The sequence below is a fragment of the Rhinatrema bivittatum genome, chromosome 3, assembly GCF_901001135.1.
Source record: "Rhinatrema bivittatum chromosome 3, aRhiBiv1.1, whole genome shotgun sequence".
Taxonomy (NCBI): domain Eukaryota; kingdom Metazoa; phylum Chordata; class Amphibia; order Gymnophiona; family Rhinatrematidae; genus Rhinatrema; species Rhinatrema bivittatum.
In genome coordinates, this window is record NC_042617.1 from 241899243 (window position 1) to 241923618 (window position 24376).

General features: G+C 45.7%; 1 protein-coding gene across 3 annotated transcripts in view; it reads right to left on the minus strand.

Annotated features, from left to right (window-relative positions):
* The window catches only part of MAP4K3 (mitogen-activated protein kinase kinase kinase kinase 3), a 1052401-nt gene that overhangs the window by 669838 nt on the left and 358187 nt on the right, over positions 1-24376 (minus strand). For all 3 annotated transcript variants that reach the window (XM_029594354.1, XM_029594353.1, XM_029594355.1), the window contains exons 7-8: positions 22043-22085; positions 13962-14034 (exon numbers count right to left, since the gene is read on the minus strand). In XM_029594354.1, coding sequence (XP_029450214.1) covers positions 13962-14034; positions 22043-22085 — 116 coding nt within the window. The remainder of the gene's footprint in view (positions 1-13961; positions 14035-22042; positions 22086-24376) is intronic.

Consider the following 24376-nt stretch of genomic DNA (forward strand, 5'->3'; position numbering starts at 1 on the left):
GACGTCAGCACGGGTATATATACCCCCACAGGAAGCGTAGCAACTCAGTAATCTTCCTTGCAAAAGCTGTTATGGATGTGTGTACTGACGCTCAGTGAAATAGTGAAACAGGATTCCTCTGACCGATTGATAGTAGCTGGAGACCGCCAGCATTCACAACCGGAAGGCGTTGACACATGGTAGAGTGTACGCTCTTATGGAAACAGATGACATGGCTTACCTTGAATCAGTGAAACCCATGTACCCAGGCAGCTGGGCGGGATGCTGAGTCCATCTGTCTACACTAAGGAAAAGGAGATTATCAGGTAGTAATCTCAACATTTCCTGGCGTGTAGCCAGATGGACTCAGAACGAATGGATGTACAAAAGCTTTACTCCCAGCCTGGGCGGGAGGCTGCCTGAGGACCATGTAGTACTGCCCTCGCAAATGCTGTGTCCTCCCTGGCCTGGACATCCAGACGGTAGAACCTGGAGAAGGTATGGAGGGAGGACCACGTCGCCGCTTTACATATTTCTGCAGGCGACAGCATCCTGGATTCTGCCCAGGATGCCGCTTGTGCTCTGGTAGAATGAGCCTTGACCTGTAGAGGCGGAGATTTCCCAGCCTCTACGTAAGCTGCTCTGATAACTTCTTTTATCCAGCGGGCGATGATGGGCCGAGAGGCCGCTTCACCTTGTTTCTTTCCGCTGTGCAGGACGAACAGATGGTCCGTCTTTCGTACTTCTTGTGTCACTTCCAGATATCTGGGCAGCAATCTGCCAATGTCGAGATGGCGTAATAAACGCCCTTCTTCAGATTTCTTCAAACCCGCCGTGGTAGGCAAGGATATGGTTTGGTTAAGAGGAATCTGTGAAACCACTTTAGGTAGAAAGGAGGGAACCGTCCGAAGATGGATAGCCTCAGGAGTGATTCTGAGAAAGGGATCACGGCAGGACAGTGCTTGTAGCTCTGAGATGCGGCGTGCTGAACATACAGCCAGCAAAAACACCATCTTCAAAGTAAGAGAACGGAGAGACAGGCCCCGAAAGGGTCTGAAGGTGGATCCCGCAAGAAAATCCAAAACAAGGTTGAAGTTCCATAAGGGCACAGACCACTTCAGTGACGGACAAATATGCTTGACTCCTTTCAGGAAGCGAGAAACATCTGGGTGCTTGGCAATGGTCTTGCCATCCCTCCTGGGACCGTAGCAAGACAGCGCAGCCACCTGAACCTTGATGGAGCTGAGGGAGAGACCCTTCTGAAGTCCATCTTACAGGAAATCCAACATAATAGGGATTGTAGTCGCATGTGGATTGGTGCCATGAGTGTCGCACCATGCTTCAAATACTCTCCAGATCCTTACGTAGGTGAGGGATGTGGAAAACTAGCGAGCTCGGAGGAATGTATCTATCACGGGCTCCGAGTAACCTCTTTTCTTCAGTCTAGCTCTCTCAATGGCCAGACCGTAAGAGAGAATTGACCTGGATCCTCGTGGAGGATGGGACCTTGACGTAGAAGGTCCCGGAGAGGAGGCAGGGGAAGAGGCGCCCCTGCCAGAAGTCTTCTCATGTCCGCATACCAGGGTCCTCTTGGCCAGTCTGGTGCTACTAGAAGAACTAGGCCCCGGTGTTTCTGAATCTTGTGGATGATGGCGCCCAGCAGAGGCCACTGAGGAAAGGCGTATAGCAGATTCCCTGGAGGCCATGGCTGAACCAGGGCATCGATTCCGTGTGAGAACGGGTCACGCTTGCGGCTGAAGTATCTGGGTACTTGAGCATTGGACTTGTCCGCCAGTAAATACATGTCCGGAATCCCCCAGTGATCCACAATCATCTGGAAGGCTGTGGGTGACAGCTGCCACTCTCCTGGATGTAGGCTTTCTCTGCTGAGGAAGTCTGCCGTGGTGTTGTCCTTCCCGGCAATGTGGACGGCGGAGATGTCCTGAAGATTCACCTCTGCCCAAGCCATCAGTGGGGCAATCTGTAGAGATACTTGTCGGCTTCTGGTTCCGCCCTGACGGTTGATGTATGCCACCGTGGTGGCGTTGTCGGACATCACTCTGACTGCTCTGTTCTTCAGTCTGTGAGCAAATCGAAGGCATGCCAATCGGACTGCCCGAGCCTCTAGACGGTTGATGTTCCAGGCTGACTCTTCTCTGTTCCACCGCCCTTGTGCGGTGAGTCCTTCGCAGTGTGCACCCCAGCCGCTCAGGCTGGCATCTGTGGTGAGCAGAGTCCACGTGGGGGAGGACCTCTTCGACCCCCTGCTCATGTGGTTGGACTGCAACCACCACCGTAACTGGGTCCGTACTCTGGCAGGCAGAGGTAGGTGCGTGGAATAGTTCCGTAGACGGGGGCTCCAACGAGAGCAGGGAGTGTTGTAGACGTCTCATATGGACCCTTGCCCAAGGTACCACTTCCAGGGTGGATGCCATGAGACCGAGAACCTGCAGATAATCCCAAGCTATGGGCCGACTGGATCCCATCAAGTACTGGATACGCGTCTGGAGTTTTAACCTTCTCTTGGTAGTGAGACTGACTGTGTCTGCCTGGGTGTCGAACTGTACTCCCAGGTATTCCAGCGACTGGGAAGGCTATAGGCAACTCTTGCTGAGATTGATTGCCCAGCCCAAGCTTTCCAGAAGGGCGATCACTCTGTCGGTCGTCCGATGGCTCTCCTCTCGTGATTTCGCCCTGATCAGCCAATCGTCTAGGTAGGGATGGACCAGAATTCCTTCCCGTCTGAGTGCCGCTGCCACCACTACGACCACCTTGGTGAAGGTCCGCGGTGACGTGGCCAACCCGAAGGGCAGAGCCCGGAATTGGAAGTGGCGTCCTAGAACCTTGAAGCGTAGGTAGCGCTGATGATCCGGATGGATCGGGATATGCAGGTAGGCTTCTGACAGGTCTAATGCCGTGAGGAATTCTCCTGGCTGTACTGCGGTCTTGACGGAACGCAGAGTTTCCATGCGAAACCTCGGGACCCTTAAGTATCGATTGACCGACTTGAGGTCCAGTATGGGCCGAAAGGTGCCCCCTTTCTTGGGTACCATGAAATAAATGGAATAATGTCCAGAATTCACTTCCCAGGTAGGTACTGGGATGATGGCTTTCAAGGACAGGAGCCTCGCCAGGGTAGCTTCCAATGCTGCCTTCTTGTGTGTGGGACAGGAAGATTCCACAAACTTGTCCAGAGGGAGGTGATGAAAGTCCAGATAATACTCCTCTCGGATGATGGCGAGGACCCACTGGTCAGACGTAATCTTGACCCATCTGGGGTAGAAGAGGGTTAACCTGCCCCCTATGGCTCCGTCCCCCAGATGGATCGGCTGATTCTCATTGGGAGGCGTGGCCGGGACCTGAGCCCGGGCCTGCTCCCCTCCTGCGCGGCTTGGTCCAAAAGGACTGGTTCCTGGCCTGAGGACGAGGTGCCTGGTAGTGACTCCTGTAGGGAATGAAGCGCTGGGAGCTTCTACCCCTGGAGAGCCATGGAAAGGCGCGCTGGTTCCTCCTGAACCGATCTTCCGGCAGTCGAGGTACTGGAGAGGCGCCCCATGTGCTGGCCAGTTTCTCAAGGTCGCTGCCGAACAGGAAAGAGCCCTTAAAGGGCAATCTGGTGAGGCGTGTCTTTGAAGGCGCATCGGCTGACCATTTCCGGATCCAGAGCTGCCTCCTGGTGGCTACGGAGGATGAGATCCCCTTGGCTGTTGTCCGGACTAGGTCCGATGCAGCATCCGTGAGGAACGAGAGAGCCGACTCCATGTCTGCTGCTGGAGCGTTGTTCCTAACCTGTGACAAACAGGAACGCGTCACCACTGTGCAGCAGGTTGCGATCCGCAAAGATAGAGCTGCCACCTCAAAAGTCTGTTTCAGAATGGCGTCCAGTCGCCGGTCATGAGGCTCCTTGAGGGCCGCCCCCCCTTCAACTGGAATGGTAGTGCGCTTGACCACAGCGCTAATCAAGGCGTCCACCTGAGGGCATACCAGCAGCTCCTGGATAGCCGGTGCCAGTGAGTACATGCCCGTCAGGGCCTGACCCCCTTTGAATGCGGCCGCTGGTGCAGCCCATTCTAAATCTATCAGTTGTTGTGCTGCTTGCAAGAATGGAAAATGGCGGGCTGTAGGACGAAGACCTTCCAGCAGGGGGTTCTGCGCAGAGGGTACTATAGCGCTGGGACCTGTAATATCCAACTCCGCCAGACACTGAGACACCAGGTCCGAGAGATCCTCCTTAGGGAAGAACCGCCTCATGGTTCTATATGGCTCAATCCCTGAGGGAAGTTCCCCTTCGTCCGGGAATTCAGACTCATCCAGTGAAACCTCCTGGTCCGACTGATCCGGACTGTCTAGCGGCGGGAGGTCCCGCTCACGATAAGGGCATGAGGGTCCAGGAACAGGATCTGCTGGAGCCGCAACCGCAGCAGCAGCCGCAGCGGCCGCCGCAGTCACAGCCACAGCAGGAACAGCAGGAACCGCAGGGCCTGGACGGAAAGCCGTTTGCATCTGTACAAAGGCATGAATCCCCTTAAAGAGATCCACCCCGGAAATTGAAGCGGTCTCTAATCGCCGGGGTACAAGATCCCCCAGGATTCCTGATTGGTCGAGACTGCCCGCTAAATCCGGGGTAGCCCCTGGGGAACTGTCAGCAAATCGTGGCTGAGACTGGTCCTGGCCCGAGGGTCCCACGGCCTCCTCACATTGGGCACATAGGGAGTCTGGCTCTTCACTGTGCGTGGCTCGAAGCTGACATGTGGAGCAGAGGCCGAGGGCTTTAATGCCGGAGGCAGGAGGCACCCCCGCTGAAGACGCTGAGGCATTCTGTTCCATTGAAAAGTATGTGCTTAATTATATGCGGCAGCAATATACGCTTAATCCAATGGGCGCACAATAATATGCAGCAGCAATATACGCTTAATACAATGGGCGCACAATAATATGCGGCAGCAATCTACGCTTAATACAACAGGCGCACAATAATATGCGGGCAGCAATATACACTCAATGATATTCAATATGCTCTCAGCAATAAGCGGTTAGCAATACACGCTGAATGGTATGCAATATGCTCTCAGCAATAAGCGGTTAGCAATACACGCTCAATGGTATTCAATATGCTCTCAGCAATAAGCGGTGAGCAATACACGCTCAATGGTATTCAATATGCACTCAGCAATAAGCGGTTAGCAATACACGCTCAATGGTATGCAATATGCTCTCAGCAATAAGCGGTCAGCAATATACGCACAATGATGTATATAATATGCGCTTAGTCATAGACATGCGCCTATCACAGGCGCTCAATACCTGAACAAAGCCCACAAAATGGCGCCCTCCACGGCGTACCACGCCACCGATCCTCGGAGACCAAAAGTAAGAGATGTACGCCTTACCTGATCCTCGGCGCTTCCCGGCTGGAACCCGGGCGGTCTCCGGCTGCGGGGGGAGAGGGCAAGTACCTTCACCGCTGCGTTTGAGAATATGCACCTGCTGCCTCGTCCACACCGGGACAGAGGCGCCTCGAATGCCTCACCCGAACCTCGCCCGGGGGCCACGTCCCTGCCGCGATTCGGCCACCGGACCGAGGACTTAAACCTCCGGGGGATCACGGAAATCACCCCGGGAAACTCAACTGGGGGAGGGACCTTAGGGTATCACCGCAGGAGTGCGGGGCTCTATGGTACTGTAGAAATTTTAGTAAAAAGAAAGTACATTTGGAAAACACGCTCTCCAAACTGCTTTCGAGACGGAAATTACTGAGTTGCTACGCTTCCTGTGGGGGTATATATACCCGTGCTGACGTCAGATCCGTCTCCAACTGCTAGCACGAGCATACTATACCCATTCGTTCTGAGTCCATCTGGCTACACGCCAGGAAATGTATGTATTTTGATATTTGATTACACATTTACAGGGATATTTCAATAGAAATAAGGTACCCAATAGTAACTCTTGGGTTCTTAAATGGAAGAATTGTTTCCTTCTCGACTGAGTAGACCTTGCTAGGTCAGGAAAAGCGCCAACTTTCAAACCCAAGAACATCTCAGAAACGGTGACGAAAGAACATTTGAAGAACCCACTCTATCAGATTCCAGCAAGAATGAGACAATCAGTGTTGCAGGTCTAACTTGATCTTTTTGACTGGTCTCTAGAATATTTGTGATATCCAATTCAGGTGATGTAGGCATAAGAACCTGAAAACTCTTACTAGCATAGATATCCTCCTTAAAGGGTGGTATATAATATACCCTGGACATAGAAGGGAGAGTTAGTTCAGGAATTTTTAACACTTGAATCAAGTATTTTTTCTACATATCTTGAGAAGTTACCAAAGAATCTTTAGAAAAGTTTATAAAGATAAGGTTCTTCCCTTTAATTTGGTTCTCTAAATGTTCCATCCGGTTTAACAATATCTGATTTTCTTTAATAATATTTTGTTGTATTTTCAATGATTCTTTTAGTTCTCCTTCCAATGATAAAGATGAAATTCTATTTTCTTCCACAACTTTTTCAACATACTTTAGACAAGAATCCACATTGTTAAGATAGGAAACCAGTGGGTTTAATTGCTGGAACAAATTATCATTCACATTCTGTATAGCATTCCAAATAAATTTTACAGGTACCTGGTGGTCCAGTGGGGGTCCCTGGAGCGATCTCCAGCTCTCGGGCCGTTGGCTGCCACTAATAAAAATGTCGCCGATGGCCTTTGCCCTTACCATGTGACAAGGGTATCCGTGCCATTGGCTGGCCCCTGTCACATGGAGGGAGCATTGGATGGCCGGCACCATCTTTAAAAATGGCGCGGGCCATCCAGTGCTCCTACCATGTGACAGGGGCCGGCCAATGGCACGGATACCCTGTCACATGGTAAGGGCAAAGGGCCATCGGCGACATTTTTATTAGTGGCAGCCGACGGCCTGAGAGCTGGAGATCGCAACAGGGACCCCCACTGGACCACCAGGTACCTGTAAAATGATTTGGGGGGGTGGGGGGTCAGGAGGGTGGGTGGGGGAAGCAAAGGGATTAGTTTTAAAGGGTCGGGGTGGGTTTTTTGTTTATCGGCTTGGGCGCCGCCGATAAACAAAACCACGATCGGGCCCGATGAAAAAAAAACATGTGAATCGGAACCGGTATCTGTTCGGATTCCGGTTCACATCTCTACCAAATAATATCGAGAGAAATAACTTCAGGTTTCACCATTTCTTTTTTGGATGGAAAGGAAATAAAGATACCTCCCTTTCAGGCAGTTGGGTGTCTATGCTGGCTGCAGCGTCTCCTTTGCCGACAAACTCTCCCTGAGGACGTGGTAGGTCTCCATAATCATTCCTAGTCAATAAGCCCAGCCTGTCTTCCTCTTCTTCTTCACCCACATCCAATGTAGAGGGGTAATTAGAGGAATGTGCCTCTGCTGGTTTCAAGGGAGGCCTCCAATCAACCGGGGACAAAGCTGTTTGAAGTTCCTGTGGAGAAGCGGGTTCCACTTCCTCCTGCTCACCCCACTGTGAACAAACTCCTAGTTTCAAAGCTTTCCGGATAACATGGGTGTCAATCGGACCATGGAAAGGCAAAGCAGGGGAAGCGGTTTGAGCCTCTTGCTCTTTGGTTCACCGCTTCCTCGCTGTGTGAGGCATATCGCAAAAAAAAGAAATAGAGGCTGAGGAAACAACCTCATGCATGTCTGGTCAGATCCTCCATCTGGTTTTAACTTATAGTCTGTCAAAAATTACAGTCAATTTTGAATGTATCAAATGGACTAGATGCATCTACATACTTTTCTTTGACAAGTGGAATTCTTACTATTTGTTCTGAGGGACATACGAAACTCAAGCTTGCATTTCTGTAACCTCTACCTTTACTTATTACTATTTTGTAATTTATTTTCCCTTCTTTTCCTACTCTTTTATTATTTGTATATTACTTTGGCAACACACATAAAACTATCATGCCAATAAAGTTATCTGAATTTCGATTGATGAATGACCTTTATCGATTCCTTGAAGGGAAGTCTAGTTCAGATTCATCAGACTGGATGGACCATTTGATTTTTATCTGTGATCATTTACTGTGTTACTATATGTTACTATCAACAAAAATCAAAGATCTAAACCAACAGAACAGAACTGGAGTTGGGGGTAAAGGAGCAAAACAACTCCAAAACAGGAAAACCCCCAAGAGGATCTGGTACTGGTTGGAGCATGAACCTGTCTGGAATCAAGATTGTGATAGCTAATGTAACAACCTCTTGCAATAAACAGACTTATGTGGCAAAAAGGGCTGACTTAGTCTTAATACACACATATTCAGCAATGAGGGTGAAGCCTGAGAGGTATGATACTAATTTCCTAAGTTTCTGAAGGTGCCTAAAGACAACAGACACCACAGCTCTCTCAATTCCTTCAGCAACCTGTTCATATGTACAACAAAAGAATTCCCAAGGAACTGGTGCAACTGGAGAAAAGACCTAGATAATTGCTCCAGGAGTCTGTAGTAGCCTAACCATGGCATAGAAGCTTTAGTGACCCCCTATATATGGCTGCTTTGAACACCAAAATTCTTTCACAAAAGAATGACGACAAGAAGTGTAAAGATGTCAAAGCTTCCACTTGAGGACTGACAAACTTCTGCTTCAACTGATGATCTGAGTGCTTTGAGCACTCCGAAGCACTTGAATGGCAAGAGCAAAACAAGTCCTTGCTCTGGACGTTAGCCTTGAGTGCTGAAGCAGCTGAGGACAGTTTGAATCAACAGCACAGCTAAGTGTGGCTCCCCAGTCTTTTCTCCAAGCTTCAGGGCCAATTTCCAACTGGATACCCCAACTGGCAAGATATACAAAAAAGCATCTACTGGGCCATGGGCAATTTTATTTATTTATTTATTTGAGGTTCTTTATATACCACCATTCGTTTAGTAACATCATGTCGCAGCCTAGCAGATGTCAGCAATTGGTACTGAATGATAGTATGCTACCAACGTTGTCATGACCCTTATAAAATGTGCCTCTACTCACACCCCTGGAGAGGAAGGCCTGCTTCATCATAGCAGAATTCGAGACAGTCTGCTAGCCAGATGGAGAGAGTTTGTTTGCCCACTGCAACTCCCAGCTTGTTTTTGTCAAAAGAAACAAAGAATTGGGTGGATTTCCTATGGACTGCAGTGCGGTCTAGATAGAATGCAAGTACACGCTTACAGTCCAAGGTGTGCAAAAACCTCTTGCCCTGGTGAGTGCGAGGCCTTGGGAAAAGAGTGGGCAGACTATAGACTGAGTAAGGGGAGAAACTTTGTCCAACTTAGGAAGAAATTTAGGGTGAGTACTGAGGACCACTCGGTCACGGAGGAACCTAGTGTAGGATGAGTATGCAACAATGGCTTGTAACTCACTGACCTTTTAGCAGATGTAATGGCTACGAGGAAAAGAAATTTTCATGTTAGAATTTTTAATGTCATAGGAATGCAAAGGCTCAAATGGAGAATGCATGAGCCTTGTGAGCACTACATTTAGGTCCCATTCTGTAACTGGTGATCGTAGAGGAGGCTTAAGTTGTAGAAAGCCCATGATAAGCCGACTCAAAGGGTTGAGCCGTTATCAGGGCATCCCCTTCTTCATGGTGGTATGCTGAAATGGAACCAAGGTGTACCTGTGCAGAGGATGTCTGGAGACCAAAATCTGAAAGGTACCCTATATAGCCTAATAGAGATGGAGTAGGGCAGGAAAAGGGTCCAATACCTTTTTGTGTACACCATTTGGTAAATCCTGTCCATTTCGAATGGTAAGATTTATGTGTGGAAGGTTTTCGTGAAGCTACAAGTACCTGAAAAACATTAGTGAAAAGATTTGAAGGTTCGGATTTTATAAATTGCCGTGATTTTGTGTTATGAGATTGAGCTGTGAACAGGCGAATTGGTTTCTGGACTGATAGGTCGAGAAGTATGGGGAAGCATACTTGTCGAGGCCAGTACAGGGGTATGAAAATCATTAAATCCCTGTCCTGCTATAGCTTCACGAGTTTTTTGGCTATGAGCAGTGTCGGAGGAGACATATATAGGAGGCCTTTGTTCCAGGAGCGAGCAAAGGTGTCCATGGCTAACGCATGTCGTTGCCTATGTAGGGAGCAGAATCTGTCTACTTTGTGGTTCAATTCGGACGCAAAGAGGTCGACGGTTGTTTGACTTCAGCGCTAGAAGATTTTGCTTGCTACATATGGGTTCAGAGACCACTCGTGGGGATGGAGACATCGATTGAGATGGTTTGCTAGTACGTTTGGTATGCCTGTTAGATAAGCGACCTAGAAATGCATGGAGTGTGCAAGGGCCCAGGCCTGCGCGGCTTGCTAGTAGAGCTGATAAGAGCCTGTGCGTCCCTGCTTGTTCGAGTACCACATTGCCATTATGTTGTCTGTCTGTATCCACACAGTTTTGTGTGAGAGGCAGTGTTTGAAGGCATAAAGGGCATAACATATAGCTCGAAGCTCCAGGAAGTTGATCTGAGACTGTTCATTGAGCAGAGTCTACACATCTTGGGTTTGGAGGTTGTTAATACTAGCTCCCCAACCCAAGATGGAAGCGCTGTGGCCAAGGTCACCTGAGGAATTGGTTACTGGATCGGTGACATGGATCAAGGATGAAAGCGGTTAAACGGCTTAGAGCCACTGAAATTTTAAAGTCCACTGAGTTTTTCCCATGGCTAGTCTGGCGATTGGAGTGACGTGAACCGTGGAAGCCATGTCACCCAGCAATGGGAAGAATTGATGGGCTGAGGATATGTTGCATGCGCGCAGAGATATGGACAGTTTGATAGGATGTCTGCGCGGTTGTTGGGCAGGAAGACCTTTTGGATTATAGTGACCAGATCCGGTCCGATGGAAGCAAGGAGATGAGATGGATCCATACAGGATTTATGGTAGTTGATCAGAAATGCCAGCATATTTAGTAGATTTATAGTGCGTTTTAGATAATTTAGAGCTCCTTGTTTGGATTGACTCCTTATCAAGCAGTCATCCAGGTAAGGAAACATGTGAATGCTGTTTTTTTGTAGATCAGCGGCAATCACTGCTGGGCATTTAGTGTAATACACGAGGTGTCGAAGCTAGTTCGAATAGCAGAACTTGGTATTGAAAATGCTGCTGACTCACTATGAAACGTATTGAAGATCCAGAGAATAGAGTCAACTCCTTGTTGTAGTAAGGGAAGCATGGTGCCGAGAGACACCATACTGAACTTTTCATTCTGAAGAAATTTGTTGAGATTTCTGATGTCGCCTGTTTTCCTTGGAAGTAGGAAACAGCGGGATTAAGATCCTCTGCCTTGCTATGTCCGGGGAACGGTGTCCCGACATATGGTCCTCAGGAGGATGGACCGTTCTGTTCTCTGGCAAGGTTTCAAAATCCAGAAGCCTACCCGACTGGCGGAGCTCGTGTGGTCTGGATATCAGTTGTTGACATACACTGGTTGGTCTCATGCGGGAGTTGGATAATACTCGTTTGAGTGGTAAAAGGTCCTTCTTGCATCCCTCTTCGCTGGTTTTCTAGTTGAGGAGGAAGGATTTGCAAGAAACAGAGAGCTGTCGCAGGGTCTCGCGGTGGTCTTGCAATTAAGGCACTGTCTGCAGGACCTTGTGCATGAAGAGATGATCTGCAGTGCATGGCAGATCAGCTTGTTTATCTTGGACTTTGGGCTGTAAGCCTGGTTCACCATCTAGCACTGAGTCCCGTTGCTGGCAACGGAAGGACGTTTCGAAGCAATCACGTTTTGTTCCAACGTCATGTTGATGGTAGTGAGGTTCCCTCGGGGTTGTGTCAAACATAGCTGTTAAACAGCAACATGTGGCACCAACATGGATCCTCCGAGGATTTTACGACCTAGACCCTCCCGAAAATTTCTGGTCCTCTTTAGTGACCTGGTCGAAAGGGATGGTTTCAGACATTTCCTTTACAAAAGTGGCAAAGGAGATGTTATTTGGAGGGATCGTCTCCACTCTTCTGGTGGAGAAGGCTCTGAGAGGAGGTTGGTTTAGGTCTCGATGGGATCGGTGCCGAAGTGGGATTAGAGTTCCATCACCCTTTGAGGATCCCGGGATAGGGATAGGTATAGAGGCCCGTGGAGGCTCAGAAGGACAAGTCAGCATCGATGACTTAGGTTGTCGTTGGTAGGGTACCAATGAGAGCAGCGAGGTGGTCTCAATGGTGTGAATATCGATGGCTCCGGTGTTTGTGCTGGTATGGGGGCCGGCATCGATTGAGGTTGTAGACTCCAGAAGGCATCAAGGACAGTCTGGCAGATGAGGACATCCAGCTCCTCCCCTGGACGTTGGTATAGGTAACACATCTACAGGGAGAGGCAGGCTAGGCATTATTAGCACTTCCACATGGATCTGTGGAGCTCAGTACCCGGCACCGGTGTCTGTGGGGAACGCCTCAGTGCCTCGGGTGCAGAGGACCATGGAGATCGTTGTACCCAGGCCCACTTTGCAACTGGCTCGATGGACATCGATGCCGATGCGGTATCGGTGCCGGCACCGAATGCAGAACCTGGTCGGTGCCGGTGACCATGTTTCCTTCAGTGCTCAGCCCGGTCATTCTCCAGCACTGAGGAAGCTGCCACTGATGTCCAGGGTGGCATCGGTGACAGACGTTACCGTAGCGGTGACTATGTTTCCCTTGGTGCTCGACCCGGTCATTCTCCAGCACCAAGGAAGATGCCACCGATGTCGTGGATGGCATCTGTGATGGACAGTCACTGTGCCTCTACAGCTCTTGGTGTTGTTTTTCGCCTAAGGATTACACAGGGGCTCTGGTTGAGATCCTAAAGTATGGAGCATTTTTGTTAGTCGAGGGCACTGAGGCATCGATGGCAGCTTCGACAGTATCAACGGCATCAACGGCAGTGTCGACGGCAGCCTCCATGGCATCAGTGGGAACCGTGGATGCCCCAATCCCTCTAGCCCCAATGCACCAGGTGGAAGATCGCAGCAAGGACACCTGCAGGCATCGTGGGGCAGACCGAGTGTGATAGACATAGGGAGAGAAAAAAAGAGGGCCGCAAATGGTTGGTAACCCAGGGGAACAGACAATGAGGTCACAAGAACAGGCTGGAGAACACAGAATAGTACTCACTGAGCATTGGTGAAAATGTATGCGAAGGGAGACCCGTGTAGGGAAATTATTTGTGAAGTAAAACTTCAAATTTTTCCGAGAGGAAATGTTGAGAAAAATTTCACAGAGCTCCTAAACATGAGGCAAACTGCAGCGTGGAAAAAAAGAGACTGAAGGGAGACCCCTGTGGACACAGGGATCATGGCGTGCTGGGCATGCTCAGTGTGCTGGTCAAAGTTTCTAGAAACTTTGACAAAAGTGTTCCGTAATAGAGCTCCGCCTAATGACGTCACCCATATGTGTGGACTACCATCCTGCTTGTCCTGGGAGAAATATCTGCATACAATGGAGTCAGTGCATGCAGATATACCTCATGCATATTTACTGTGGACACAGTTTCATGATGCACATGACTCTTATATGCACCTCCACTGAGGCTGCTTGTTATCAGAAAAACCAGAATTTCATACATTTTCTTGAGATGCTCCCTTAAATGTATTTAGGGAGCTTCATTTTCAGTTTGTATTTTATTTGTCCCTTGATTTTGTCAATATTTATTACAATGAACAAAAATGGGAGAAAAATCAGTTAAAAAATGATATTTTTTTCCACTTAAGTTCTCCCATTTCTGTTTGTTATAATATCACTGAATTCCTAGGAAAAATAAAATAAAAACTGAAAATGAAGGTTCCTATGTGTCTTCCATTCTGAGGAAAAGACTACAGCAGCATCTAGATTTAATTTATATAGAGGAAATAAAGCTACAAGTGATTGAGGGAGTAATCAAAATTAGAGAAAATATTGTTCTCAAATAAAATGCAGAATGTTCTCAAATAAAAATGCTTTGCCAGAATAAGACAAAAACAATGCTGTCAAAATAGAAACAAATATTACCAGTATGGTGTGCCAATGAAAGATTTCCTCTTTGCAATTGTAGCTGTAATCTGTGCAGATACTCCAAAATCAGCTACAAAAAAAAACAGAAGATAATTCTTATTAAACTTTTACTCTACTAGAAGAATGCCTTAAATGAACTCTATGCTGCTGTACAGGCTTTGCCAAATGGTGTTTACTTAAAAATCTACATATTGCACAAAATATTATAAGAAGTGCCACAGCTTCATAGGATAATCCATCATAAGGCTGGTACAGTGTAACACAAGTTAACATGACAGTCACTTTAAATGCAACAGATCACAGAAACTCCACAGCAACCTACACATGTCTGTATTACCGTATTTTTCGGACTATAAGGCGCACATAAAAACCTACGATTCCAGAAATCGGAAGTGCGCCTTATAATCCGGTGCGCCTTATATATAAGGATTTTTCTCTAGCACAGGCTCGCACTCACCTCTAGGCCTCCTCTTTGCGGTCGCCGCAGGATGGGCTCTGCAGTGGCCCTGCTACCGGGCCTCTTCTCGGTCCGTAAACGCTCTTCTGCGCGCGCTGATGCTTCCCCTCCTTCCTGCCCACGCGGCTCCGGCAAAGTTTACTTCCGGTGACGCACAGGCAGGAAGGAGGGGAGCATCAGCACGTGCAGAAGTGACGCACAGGTAGGAAGGAGAAGGAGCATCAGCACGTGCTACTGCCGACCGCGTGTGCGACCTGCCAGCGGGTGAGTGCGGCAGTCCGCGGACATAGCTCACGGACCACCAAGCATAACAAGCTGTTCCTCTACCGGTTTACCCGGATTCCTCCTGACCCGAGCGCAACCGATTAAAAAAAAGGTTCTGAGCCGTGCAGTATCTGTGCTCCAGCATTAATGTGCGTGCATTCAATAAATGTTTATACCCACTACTCCAAAATGCCTCCTGTTGAGACATGCTTATGATGCAGATTTTAAGCTTAAAGCTATAACTCATGCAGTAGAGCATGGAAATAGAGCAGCTGCGAGATAATTCAACATTAATGAATCTATGGTGCGTAAGTGGAGGAAACAAGAAGATGCCCTATGCCAAGTAAAGAAGACCAACTGAGTTTCCGAGGAAACAAAGCAAGATGGCCACAGTTGGAGGACAAAATAGATCAGTGGGTTATCGAACAGAGAACCGCAGGTAGAAGCGTCTCCACTGTCTCTATTCGACTCAAAGCCACAGCATTAGCACGCGACATGGAGATCAAGGACTTTCGAGGAGGTCCTTCATGGTGCTTTCGTTTTATGCAAAGGTGTAATCTCTCCATCCGCACCAGAACTACTGTCTGCCAGCAACTGCCAAAGGATTATGAAGAGAAGCTGGCCATTTTCCACACCTACTGCATAACCAAGATAGAAGAAAAGAATATCCAGCCAGAACACATCACTAACATGGATGAGGTCCCCCTCACTTTCGATATCCCCGTACAACGTACTGTTGAGAAAACAGGGACCAGTACGGTATCTATACGTACCACAGGAAACGAGAAGTCATCTTTCACTGTAGTTCTCGCCTGTCAGGCTAATGGCCAGAAACTACCACCCATGGTCATTTTCAAGAGGAAGACTTTGCCAAAGGAAAAGTTTCCTGCTGGTGTCACCATCAAGGCTAACCCAAAGGGCTGGATGGACAAGGAGAAGATGATTGAGTGGCTGGAATCATCACTGAAGAGCAAAGACAGACTCGTTACACATTACAACTGAACAAGTTGAGAGTTATTGTTGAGAGTTGAATAAAGTTCAGTAAAGTCTGCCCTATGGTCTGAGCTGTGTTTCATTTAATGTGATGCGCCTTATAATCCGGTGCGCCTTATATATGAACCTGGACGCCGTAGCAGGCGCTCATTGGTAATGCGCCTTATAATCCGGTGCGCCTTATAGTCCGAAAAATACGGTACTTAAATTAAAATGCTGTATCTTCACCACATAAGAATTTTTACAGCAGCTGCTATTTGGTTATTGGATTTCATTTCTAAGTAGAGCTAACAATTTGAAAAGAGAACCACCTTCTTATTTTGTAATTCCCTTCAAAAGTCACCTGTGGCATTTTCACATGAAGAAAATGCTTTTGGTCTAATACTAGAAAAATTAATAGATGATAGGAGATATATATATGTGGGTTTGTATTGGGAGGGAGTATACTGATATTTTAGATTGTAAGGACAGCAGCAGTTCCCCCCACCCCCCCAGAGAGAATGAGTTGGAAACTCTGCTGGGCCAGGAATAGTATTAATTTTGTGCACATTAAACATTAATAAAGGCCAATATTCAGAAAATCAGCAAAAGAATAACTTATCTGGCTAAAATTAACTAGATAAGTTACCACAGATATTCAACGGGATAAAAGTCCTGCTGACTATGCTTGAATAAAGTTAATCTGGATAAAATTTACTGGATAATTTTACCTTAATTGGCTGTATTTAAATTACATAGTCGGTTAAGTGCTGACAAAGAAATTAAAAAAAAATGTTAGTGGGCCTATAGTCCCGATTGGTCCCCCCTCTTACAAATGCCTGAAACTAATGTCAGGTATTGAGCCCAATCTTCTGTTCCTCTTAACCCCCACACAAAATAGACCCACAACTGTATGACTATCGAGAAGCCCCAACTCCACCCCCCTGGGCTTTAATATGTTCCTTTAGGTTCCCTTTACCCTATCTTATGCTGGCAGCCTCCAGGAGTGGTAAAATTTTATTGCAATTCTGGTGGCCCTGGGGGTTTTCAGAACCATGGCTAGAGAGGGAGGGTTCAAGTAAGGAGGGAGCCTGGAGGATTATATGTATTAACAGTGTGGTTTGGAAAAAAATTAAACTGTAAAACTATAGCTTCATTTAAATGAAATTCCAAGATTATTTTGGGTAGAAACTTTGCATGTGTGCTCAGAAGTATCCTATTTTTAAATATTTGCATATCAGATTCATAGGTTACTAATGCTTGCCGAGGTGACTACAATAAGAACAGCAGTTTCCAGTAAAGTAATTTTATCTTCATTGTTGTTTGAAGATAGAATTGTGAGAGAAATATATTTAAGACCCATTGGGCTGCAGGTGTCTTGATTCATAGATGCAAGTGAAAATGCTTTTATAAACTTTGCCACAGCTTGGTGAAGAGACACAGGTAGACAGTATGGGACAGATTTTAAAAGCCCTATGTGGGTAAATCCAATTGGATTTACATGCGTAGGGGGGTTACGCGTGCCGAGCCTATTTGCATAGGCCCGGCAATGCATGCATGTCCCAGGGCTTGAAAAAAGGGGCAGGAAGGGGCGGGGCCAGAGGCTTCAGTAGGGCCACTTGGCCTGTGCAGGCAGGCGCAACTTCCAAAATAAAGGTTGGGGGGGGGGGGGGTGGAAGGAAAGTTGCCTCCGAGGCTGCTCCGATTTCAGAGCGGCCTCGGAGGGAACAGGGAAAGTCATCGGGGCTCCCCTAGGGCTCAGCATGTGCAAGGTGCACAAGTGTGTATCCCCTTGCGCGTGCCGACCCCAGATTTTACAACATGCGTGCGGCTTTGGGAACGACAGGGAGACTGTGACCATCAGTCACCGATGCCATCCACGGCATTGGTAGCAGCATCCTCTGTGCAAGGGGAAAGACCGGATCGAGCACAGAGGGAAACATCACCAGCACCAAAGCGATTCCACTCCTGGTGCCGGCACTGACATCGCAGCGGCATTGATGGTCATCGAGCAGTCTTCAAAGAGGTCCCGGGCAGAGGAGCCCCCATCCTTCTCTGCACTTGAGACATTCCCTCCCACCAACATCGGTGCCGGGTACTGTGCCTCCTGTGGAAGAGCCAGTAATGCCTAGCCTGCCTCCCCCTGTAGCTGCGCTATCCACACCAGCTTTCAGGGAGGAACTGGACATCCTTTTCCACCAGGCAGTCCTCGTCTTCTGGAATCTACAACCGCCAGCAATGCCGGCCTCCATACCAGTACCGACCCTGGAACCATCGATGTTTGCACCGCTACTGGACCGACGATACCCTCATCGGTGCTTTTCTGACTCAGCCCGTTCCATCGGCACCGAGTTGGCCATCGAGACCTCCGCAGCTCCCAATACCTATTCCGGGCTCCTCGGAAGACGACAACACTACTTCCAGTCCCAGTCCGACTCCAGCTCCATCGATGTCTGAACCGCTTCCTGGTCCATCGGGGGGCTCTTGGGACCTAAACATCCACCGTCCCATCGATTCCATCGAAGCCTCTATCGATGCCAATATACCCTCTATCGATGCCCACATGTCCTGGAGGAGGACACGTGTCACGAGACCTTGGAGGATCTAGAATTTGTTGATGCCCCCAAGGAAATTATGGCTATTCCAGTACATGAAGTCCTGTTGGATCTCCTATACTGCCTATGGGAGCATCCTGGCACTATTCCTCCAGTAAATAGGAAAACGGATGCAACATATTTAGTTCAACATGCCCCAGGCTTTCAAAAACCACAGCTACCTCATCAGTCTGTGTTGGGGGAATCTGCACGGAAAAAGGCAAAGCGATTACGTTCACATTCCTCAGCTTCTCCTGGTAAGGACCAGAAGTTCTTAGATGGTCTGGGTCATAAAATTTTCAAGGCTCCATGTTGGTGTCCCGTATAGCCGCCTACCAGCTCTATATGACCCAGTACCAAAGAAACCTTTGGAAACAGGTCCAAGATTTCGCAGACTCATTGCCTCAACAACAACAAGAAAGCCTTGAGGCAGGAAAGCATGAAGTAAAAGCAGCATATTACTCCTTCGAGACTCCTTCCCGTTTGTCAGCAACAAGAATCAGTGCCAGAAGATGGGCCTGGCTAAAGGTTCTGACTTAAGACCTGAGGTCCAAGACAAACTTGCTGATCTCTCGTGCACTGGAGACAATCTCTTTGGTGCTAAGATACAAGATGCAGTGACTCAGTTGAAAGACTACCACGAGACTGTGTCCACAATTACAACAGACGCTCCCTCCTCATCCCATAAAAGCATGTAGTCGATCTTGGAAAACAGAATGGCTTGGAGGACAGATCTGAAATCATAATGGAATAGTAGCGGTTTTTTTGAGTACTTGTAACTTGTAGAAGCACTCCTTTGTTTTATAAATTGCTTTAGGTTCAAGTGACTATCAATAATGACTCCGAGATCTCTAGCGTGGGATATTTGTATGTTGGCTTGCAGTTGGTAGATGTTGGAGTTGCATCAATGTTGGTAATGTTGGAGTTGCATTAAAGGTGAGCATAAGGCTCATGGTTAAGGGTTGTAACCGCCGCATCAAGCAAGTTACCCAGATACTTGTTTACCCAGATTGCACAGATCGATGCTTGTTGGATGATGTCTGAATGTAAATCCTGTTTTCCTCACTTCCCCCTACCGTTGAAGCAGATAGCAATGCTGTCTGTTTTCAAAGTGATATATCAAGCTTAATTGGTTTAGGGTAGTAACTACAGTAATAAGCAAGCTATCCCCATGCTTATTTGTTTACCCAGATTATGAAGTTCAGTCCTTGTTGTCTGAATGCTAATCCTCTTTTCCACATTATCCACTGACGTTTCCTTCTTGGATTTCCTTTCCACTGAAAAAAGTGTTTCTTGTGCATTATTTGAGGCACTGTATTTGAATGCCTCTATCGGCCTCCCTATACTCTTCTAAAATATTTAGGTCAAATATTTCACAGGGCTTTTGGTGCAAGCAGTGCATCATTTTGGTAGCCCCTTCTCTGTACTGCCTCTATTCTGTTAATAACATTTTTTGTAGTGTGACCCTAAGAAATAGACATAGTACTCCAGTAGAGATCTCAAAAACAACAAATACAGAGGCATTATTATCTCTTTCTACTGGTTATGCCTCTCCCTATGAACCCCAGGATTCCTCTAGCTATTGCCTTCTCATACTGATTTGCAATTTTGAGATCAGAAAATACCTTGTGGTAACCATAACTGTGGATCTCAAGGAAGAAAATCAGTGCACGCAGGCAATGTCTAGACCCACACTTACATTGATACATTTTGTTTATACAACTGAATTATACTAATTTTAAAATTATATTTTGAAAAATATTTCTGTTTATATATTTATAAAATTTATAGCCTGACAATCCACAGATCTCAGCAGGTTATACAATATTAAAAGAAACATAATACAATATTAAGATGTGACATTTAAACAGACTTTTTTTTATTTAATGTTTATTAAATTTTTTCAATAATTAACAAGAGTTTCAGGATTTTTACATCATATTTATCTCTATGCAGTCTAATCAAATCCTTGCCTTAATCTTAACATCTGTTCTTAACTCCAGCCTACACTTTGCTCCACTATTTTTTCCTTTATGTTGTTATTCCCAGTTATTTGTATCCAAGTTCAACCTCCCTGTTTATTGTAAGACAATAATTTGTCATAGCTATTGTTTAAAATGTAAACAGACTTGATTAGTAATTGTTACTGGAAAATCGGTATATAAAAATGCTAAATAAATAAAATAAATAATTATCCGTCCTAACTCTCAAGGTAAACATATAACATTATTTAACATCATACCTAGAAGGATATCAAAACACACTCCTGTAATTATTTAAGTAAGATAGTTAAAGAATGTAAGGGGATCCAAGAAGTTATAAGGGAGCATATAGCCAAAGTCTAAATTATAGGAAATCACAAAGGAGAGGTGCACATATTCATTACTGCCCGAACTCTTTAAGGTTCAGCTCTCTCAGCTCCATAATTATCTAGAAAGGAACGTAAATGTAGAGGATCATAATACACATATCTGTTATTAATATACATCAGGCATTTACAAGGATATCTGATTGTAATTTTTGCCCCCAGTTGCCTAGCTTCTTGGCACATCTGTAACATTTGTTTTCTACGAAGTTTATTTATTTATTTAACACTTTTATATACCGGCATTCGTAAGACACATCATGTCGGTTCACAAGTAACTGAGAAAGGAAATTACAATGAACGAGGATGGGGGGCTAACAGGGAGATAATTGGATAATATACTAAACTGGTACAGGGAGGTACAGGGAGAAGGTACAGGGAGAGAGAGTCAACGAGCAAGGCTAGTTGACTCTCTCATGGCGATATTAAGTCGGAGGTCCCAAAAGTTAAAAATAATGAAAAATATATTTTTAAAAAATTAAATATCGGCCCTCGGCTCGAAAACTGGATGCTCAATTTTGCTGGCGTCCAGTTTCCAAACTGGTGGCTGTCAGCGGGTTTGAGAACAGACACCGGCTGAGAATTGAGAGTCGGCTGTCAAACTCGATGACAGCTGCCGCTCCTGTCCAAAAAGAGGCACTAGGGACGCGCTAGTGTCCCTAGTGTCTTTCTCCCGCTGGCCCTAATTTGAATAAAAACATTTTCTGAATTACGCGCACAGGAGAGTGGCCTGTGTGCTCGCCACTCTCCTGCGATTTTTACTGTATCAGCCTGTAAGCCAGCTGCCCACACAACACTGACTTTTCCCTTTCTCCTGCATTTGTACCTATATAGAGGAAGATGGTCCATTGTGATGAGTTCATGTATGTTTTCACCTCCCTCTTTCCCTTTTTTTTTAAAAAAAATTTGGAATACAGACTGGTGGGACTTTCAGTGCTTCCATAGCACCTTTTTTGGTCACATAAATCCTCTCCATGTCCGCACTGCCTATTCCTTAAGAGTTTGGCATGCCTCATCAATTGTTTTGTTAATGTAGGTGTGATTTATGCTTGAAAAGATTGAGAAACACTGACATTTAAAATATTCACTGCAGATCGTTCCAGTCTAGGAGTCAAACATGTTAGGTGCATTATACAGCATAAAGAGACACAAGCACTAATAAAACAGCCTTTTTAATTATAATAATTATTTAAAGGAAAATATGCTAATAGGAAAAAACCGCTAAAGTGATCACTGACTAAGACTGCAAAACTAACCTCTAGTTAGGTGTGAACACACCTAATAGAACAGCCACCTGAATTTAGCAAGTCTTCTTTAGTAACTTACATGTTACTCTCATATTACCGAGGATTTTATTAGCTTTAATATAGTATAATAAAGACATGCATGAACTTTCAAACTAGAAGATGAATTTGAAAATACTTACCTAGTTTCACATGACCATTATCAGTAAGAAGAATATTTGCTCCCTTCACAAAAAGAAAAAAAAAATTGTTTCAACACATCTTTAGCAGCTAGTTGGATTAAACAATAAGATTTTTTTTTGCTATGAAAGACTGCAAAATTTGAGACACTTAAGCAAATTTCAGAAAAACAAACTACAGAATTAAGATAAAGTGCTACTATAGCATATAATGGATTTCCACAGATGAAAAATTATTCCATAATGCATTTAGGTTGATGCTATCAAGGGTCCGATTAGTCATATTTAAATAAACCAGGTAGAGGCAGCTCCAGGAAATTTTTAAAAATGTATATTTTCTAACTTTAAAAAAAAAAAAAAGGCTAGTTTGTTTTCATTTCTCCTGTGTGCATCTTATCTTCCTGATTAAGGAAAGGAGAGATTTTTTTTTGGGCAGGGAAATGCATTAGGCCATTCCAGCCACATATTTTCACTACGGTTATGCCCTCAGTGCCCATACAAATAAAACCACATCATGGTAGTTTATTTTGGACAAAGGAGGACATTTTTATCGAGTTACAAGCATAAAACTTAGCATATATGCACGTACTGTAGCCTGCACTTGTATAATTGCTATCTTATAAAAATAAAACATATGTGTATGATACATTTCATTAGCACACATGCACATGTAAAAAAAGTGGTGGTTTAAAGGCGTTTCGGGAAGGGCCAACTGTTACACATGGAAGTTGCTATTTTAAAACACACATGCATATATTAGACCTGCTAATTATCTTGTGTAGTATCAGACTTATTTATTGTGTAATATTGGCTGGGTGAGAGGTCTGCATGAACTGGGGGAAGTTCAGGCTGAAGAAGTTGGAAGGTCTCAATGACCACAAGAACTGGGAGAACTGGTAAACTGGTAATTTCAATCACATGCGCATGTGCTAAAATATACTGACACATAAATCGGATTTTATACAAGTCAGTTCTACTTTATTTTCACACAAAAAGTATATAAATGTATATTTAAAAACAGGTAGGAAAAGTATGTACTTTCAATGCATTGTATGTAATCGCGCATAAGCATAAATACACGTGTATGCTGCGGAATAGATATACAAGTATTTTATAATAGGTGCTTCCTAGATTCATCGGTATACATTATAACTATATGTCATACGCTGTCTGACTTTATGAACGTATCCTTCTGTTACCCGCTGAGATTTGTGGATCAGCGGGCTACAAATTGTTTAAACAAATAAATAAATATATGGGTTATAAAATACCATTGTAGATCTACTTGTGGCCAGAATCACGCACTTCTATGAAAGTTATTTTTAAAGCCTATTACATGGCTGTGTTGACAAACTGCCACATTCAGGTTTTTTAAATTGTAGAAGTTACTGTTTAGATTTATATTGGTGAAAAACATATATTGGTGAAAAAAGTCTTTCCTTTTCTAACAGATGCACTTTACCAAAACTAGTAAATAAGTATTATTCTAATTCCACTATACTAATAAAGCAGAGTTGCTTACATGTAACAGGTGCTCTCCGAGGACAGCAGGATGTTAGTACTTACACATGGGTGACATCTTCAGATGGAGCTCGGCACAGAACTTTGATCTCAAAGAATCTAGAACTTTCAAACATGCCCTATTGAGCATGTGCAGCTGGAGTCATCAACCTGCCCCCTAGGCAGAGTCCCTCAGTCCATGATATAGTCAATACATGGAGAAACAAACTCCCAGAGGAGGCGGGTGTGTTTCGTGAGGATTAACATCATGTTGTCCTCTGAGAACACCTGTTACAGGTAAGCAACTCTGGTTTCTCAGAGGACAAGCAGGATGGTAGTCCTCACACTTGGGTGAATCCCTAGCTATAGGCTGTCCGAGCAAGACAAAAAGGGAAATCACACAGTGCAGAAGCACTACCCATCTCCCTTTTGCCTGTGAGGCAGCCGACCCACAAGGGGTCCAGGATGAAGAAGAGTTGGGGTCTACAAAGAAAAACCATAGAAATGATTAAGACAAAACTCTAATGCGTAGCAGAAGTGCCTAAGGCAGAGGAGTGATGTAAGTGCAAGCAGCATGCTCCACATCAAGGAAAACAATACAAGCAGGGTTTCAAATCAGTAACCCTGAGAAAGAAGGTGGCCTAGAACCTCCTGGCTACAGGAAAAAGCCTAGAGGTGTAAACAAGAGAAGGATTCTTGGCTGAAGACCACAGAGTTTCCTTTCGTGTTAGAAGACAACAGAAACTCCAACTGGGGCCTGAGAACTCCCCAGAAAGAAACTGTGGGCGTCAATTTTTTGAATTGCGAGAACCATTTGCTTCATCCCCAGTAGAACCC